This window comes from Coregonus lavaretus (genome assembly GCF_964263955.1).
Source record: "Coregonus lavaretus genome assembly, chromosome: 3".
NCBI lineage: Eukaryota > Metazoa > Chordata > Actinopteri > Salmoniformes > Salmonidae > Coregonus > Coregonus lavaretus.
Genome location: NC_139990.1, coordinates 50,023,458 through 50,028,457, shown reverse-complemented (window position 1 = coordinate 50,028,457; position 5,000 = coordinate 50,023,458). Strand labels below are relative to the sequence as shown.

At 49.4% G+C, this 5,000-nt stretch overlaps 1 protein-coding gene across 1 annotated transcript in view; it reads left to right on the top strand.

Moving 5' to 3' along the window:
- Positions 1-5,000, top strand: part of itga10 (integrin, alpha 10) — a gene marked incomplete at both ends in the record, with an annotated part of 43,720 nt that overhangs the window by 29,685 nt on the left and 9,035 nt on the right. The window contains 1 exon segment of the mRNA XM_084150307.1: positions 3,892-4,042. Within this exon segment, the coding sequence (XP_084006433.1) occupies positions 3,892-4,042 (151 nt within the window).

Here is a 5,000-nt window from a genome sequence, read left to right as displayed (position 1 = left end):
GACTTTGATTTGAAGACATTCTTGTGATTATTGTGATTTTGCTATTCATTGTAAATGTTTGTGGGCCTATGTAGCCAAGTTGTATTACATTTACATTTTTTTACATTTACGTCATTTAGCAGATGTTCTTATCCAGAGTGACATACAAATTGGTGCATTCACCTTATAGCCAGTGGGATAACCACTTTACAAAATGTAATTTTTTTAAATATATTTTTTTTTTTTGGGGTGGGGTAAGGGGGGGAAGAAGGATTACTTTATCCTATCCCAGGTATTCCTTAAAGAGGTGGGGTTTCAAGTGTCTCTGGAAGGTGGTGAGTGACTCCGCTGTCCTAGCGTCGTGAGGGAGCATGTTCCACCATTGGGGTGCCAGAGCAGCGAACAGTTTTGACTGGGCTGAGCGGGAACTGTGCTTCTGCAGAGGTAGGGGGGCCAGCAGGCCAGATGTGGATGAACGCAATGCCCTCGTTTGGGTGTAGGGACTGATCAGAGCCTGAAGGTACGGAGGTGCCGTTCCCCTCACAGCTCCGTAGGCAAGCACCATGGTCTTGTAGCAGATGAGAGCTTCAACTGGAAGCCAGTGGAGTTGTGCGGAGGAGCGGGGTGACGTGAGAGAACTTGGGAAGGTTGAACACCAGATGGGCTGCGGCATTCTGGATGAGATGTAGGGGTTTAATGGCACAGGCAGGGAGCCCAGCCAACAGCGAGTTGCAGTAATCCAGACGGGAGATGACAAGTGCCTGGATTAGGACCTGTGCCGCTTCCTGTGTAAGGCAGGGTCGTACTCTCCGAATGTTGTAGAGCATGAACCTACAGGATCGGGTCACCGCCTTGATGTTAGCGGAGAATGACAGGGTGTTGTCCAGGGTCACGCCAAGGCTCTTCGCACTCTGGGAGGAGGACACAACGGAGTTGTCAACCGTGATGGCGAGATCATGGAACGGGCAGTCCTTCCCCGGGAGGAAGAGCAGCTCCGTCTTGCTGAGGTTCAGCTTGAGGTGGTGATCCGTCATCCACACTGATATGTCTGCCAGACATGCAGAGATGCGATTCGCCACCTGGTTATCAGAAGGTGGAAAGGAGAAGATTAGTTGTGTGTCATCTGCGTAGCAATGATAGGAGAGGCCATGTGAGGATATGACAGAGCCAAGTAACTTGGTGTATAGCGAGAATAGGAGAGGGCCTAGAACTGAGCCCTGGGGGACACCAGTGGTGAGAGCACGTGGTGCGGAGACAGATTCTCGCCACGCCACTTAGTAGGAGCGACCGGTCAGGTAGGACGCAATCCAAGAGTGAGCCGCGCCGGAGATGCCCAACTCGGAGAGGGTGGAGAGGAGGATCTGATGGTTCACAGTATCAAAGGCAGCAGACAGGTCTAGAAGGACAAGAGCAGAGGAGAGAGAGTTAGCTTTAGCAGTGCGGAGAGCCTCCGTGACACAGAGAAGAGCAGTCTCAGTTGAATGACGAGTCTTGAAACCTGACTGGTTTGGATCAAGAAGGTCATTCTGAGAGATATAGCAAGAGAGTTGGCTAGAGACGGCACGCTCAAGAGTTTTGGAGAGAAAAGAAAGAAGGGATACTGGTCTGTAGTTGTTGACATCAGAGGGATGGAGTGTTGGTTTTTTGAGAAGGGGTATAACTCTCGCTCTCTTGAAGACGGAAGGGACATAGCCAGAGGTCAAGGATGAGTTGATGAGCGAGGTGAGGTAAGGGAGAAGGTCACCGGAGATGGTCTGGAGAAGAGAGAAGGGGATAGGGTCAAGCGGGCAGGTTGTTGGGCGGCCGGCCGTCACAAGTTGCAAGATTTCATCTGGAGAGAGAGGGGAGAAAGAAGTCAAAGCATAGGGTAGGGCAGTGTGAGCAGGACCAGCAGTGTCATTTGACTTAACAAACGAGGATCGGATGTCGTCAACCTTCTTTTCAAAATGGTTGACGAAGTCATCCACAGAGAGGGGGGGGGGGATTCAGCAGGGAGGAGAAGGTGGCAAAGAGCTTCCTAGGGTTAGAGGCAGATGCTTGGAATTGGGGAGGACGATCTATGATCGTATGCTATCCATGTTTTTTGTATGTTCTGTTTATCTGTGAATTAACCAATGCTATTAGGCCACACCCGGCCATGATTACAGACACCTGCGTGTGTCCTTTGACACTATATAAACTAGTGACCCTTAGTGTTTGTCATTATACCCTGATGAAGACAGCTTGTCTGTCGAAACGTTGGTTATTAGGTTATTAAATTATTGCATCTGAGCTACTAGAGTGTGCGGCTTTCCTTTTCTTTTTCTAGTCTGACTGTCTGACTCACTGACTGTCTGACTAGTCTGACTGACTAACTGTCTCACTGTTTGACTGACTGACTGTCTGACTAGTCTGTCTGACTGACTAGTCTGTCTGACTGTCTGACTAGTCTGTCTGACTGACTAGTCTGTCTGACTGTCTGACTAGTCTGTCTGTCTGACTAGTCTGTCTGACTGTCTGACTAGTCTGCCTGACTGTCTGACTGTCTGACTAGTCTGTCTGTCTGACTAGTCTGTCTGACTGTCTGACTGACTGACTGTCTGACTAGTCTGTCTGTCTGTCTGACTAGTTTGTCTGTCTGTTTGTCTGACTAGTCTGTCTGACTGTCTGTCTGTCTGGCTCATATATCGTCAAGTCTGGCCTGATTACACCTATGGTTTATTAGTCATTTTAGGGGGTTTTCAGGTTCTGTGTCACTATCCGTATCGTACCCAATCTCCCAGTTTTTCACAAACAGTTCTTGGAAGCGCTCACACACACACACACACACACACACACACACACTCACACTCACACTCACACACAGTCTTTGTCACTCTCCCTCTCACACCCAATTTCTGTTTTTCCCAACTGTGTTATTTAACTCTGAGGCGCACTCTAAATTATCTATTATCTTCTTCTAGCGGCTGTTTATTTTAGATGTAGGGAAACTCTGTGTATACTATCTCCGCCAGTGGAGGCTGCTGAGGGGAGGACAGCTCATAATAATGGCTGTAACAGAGTAAATGGAATGGCATTAAACACATGGATGTATTTGATACCATTCCACTGATTACTACGAGCCGGTCCAGCCATTACCACAGCTCGTCCTCCCCAATTAAATTGAGACCAACCTCCTGTGAACTCCAGCCACCCTAATCTTCCCCCTCTCTCTTTCTCTCTTCTAGCCTCACTCACCCTCCTCTCTTTCTCTCCTCTATCCTCCATCTCCCTCTCTATGTTTCTCTCCTCTACCTTTCTGTCTTCCTTTTGCACCCACATTCCTTTGTTCCTCTCGTTCTCTGTTCTGTCTTTCCTGCTCACTCACTTGTTCTCTCATCCCTCTTTTTCTTTTTCTCTCCCCTCTCCTCCCTCCTTCCTCACCTCTCTTCCCTCTCTCCTTCCTCACCTCTCTTCCCTCTCCTCTCTCCTTCCTCACCTCTCTTCCCTCTCTCCTTCCTCACCTCTCTTCCCTCTCCTCTCTCCTTCCTCACCTCTCTTCCCTCTCTCCTTCCTCACCTCTCTTCCCTCTCCTCTTTCCTTTCTCCCCTCTCTCCCCTCTCCTCTCTCCTTTCTCACCTCTCTTCCCTTCTCCTCCCTCCTCCCTCCTTCCTCACCTCTCTTTGTCTTTTCTCACACCATCTCTCTTTCTCCCTCCTCTCTCCCTCTCTCTCTCTGTAGTAGTTGAGGTCTGTCAAGCGTTTTACGTACTGTGGATGATGATGGTGTTTTGGATTGAACTCTTGAACAATATTTGTATTTGATTGTGGTTTGGTTCAGGGCAGTGGAAAGTGAATGTACATGTAAGCAGTTTTGGTCTTGCTGTTTGACCGTGCTGACATAAGCACTATGATATTTACCTAATGAAGTTTCTTTATATCTCTCTTTCTCCAGTACGGAGGCGTTCAGCCCTGAGCGGGGGGCGAGGGAGGGGGCCACCAAGGTCATGATTGTGGTGACGGACGGAGAGTCACATGATGGGGAGGAGCTACCGGACGCTCTGGAGGAGTGTGAGAAGAGAAACATCACCAGATACGCCATCGCTGTGAGTACACACACACACACAGAGACGCACACACACGCACGCATGCACACACACACACACACTGTTTCATGGAGCACATGAATGCAGCATGCCTGCTACACCACAACCCGCTAACCAATATGGCAGACAGTCTCACCAACCAACCCCACTCCTGAAACCGCTGTATTGATACAGCTTTTCCACCATATCACCTCGCATAACGTGAGAGCTAGCCATCCTCCCATTCAGCCTCAAACTGGCCTGAAATAATGCCTGTGGTCTTTAAAATAGCCCCAGCAAATCACTAACTGAACCCCTCTGGCTCCTTAAAATACCCCAGTGGGTAACAACAGCTATGCCTTCCTGCCCCACCCTAACCCCCCTAACACACACACACACACACACACACACACACACACACACACACACACACACACACACATGCACACATGCACACACACCGTCAGTGTCTCTGGTGGTGTGGTTTGGTGGTGTGGTAGAACAGACTCCGGTGGCAGGGTAGTCTGAGACTCCTCCCCAGCCCACAGTAGAAACACTGAGAGCTGCAGAGCCACTGTCACCAGAGGAACCACAATATAAACACTGGGACCTGCAGAGCCACTGTCACCAGAGGAACCACAATATAAACACTGGGACCTGCAGAGCCACTGTCACCAGAGGAACCACAATATAAACACTGGGACCTGCAGAGCCACTGTCACCAGAGGAACCACAATATAAACACTGGGACCTGCAGAGCCACTGTCAACAGAGGAACCACAATATAAACACTGGGACCTGCAGAGCCACTGTCACCAGAGGAACCACAATATAAACACTGGGACCTGCAGAGCCACTGTCACCAGAGGAACCACAATATAAACACTGGGACCTGCAGAGCCACTGTCACCAGAGGAACCACAATATAAACACTGGGACCTGCAGAGCCACTGTCACCAGAGGAACCACAATATAAACA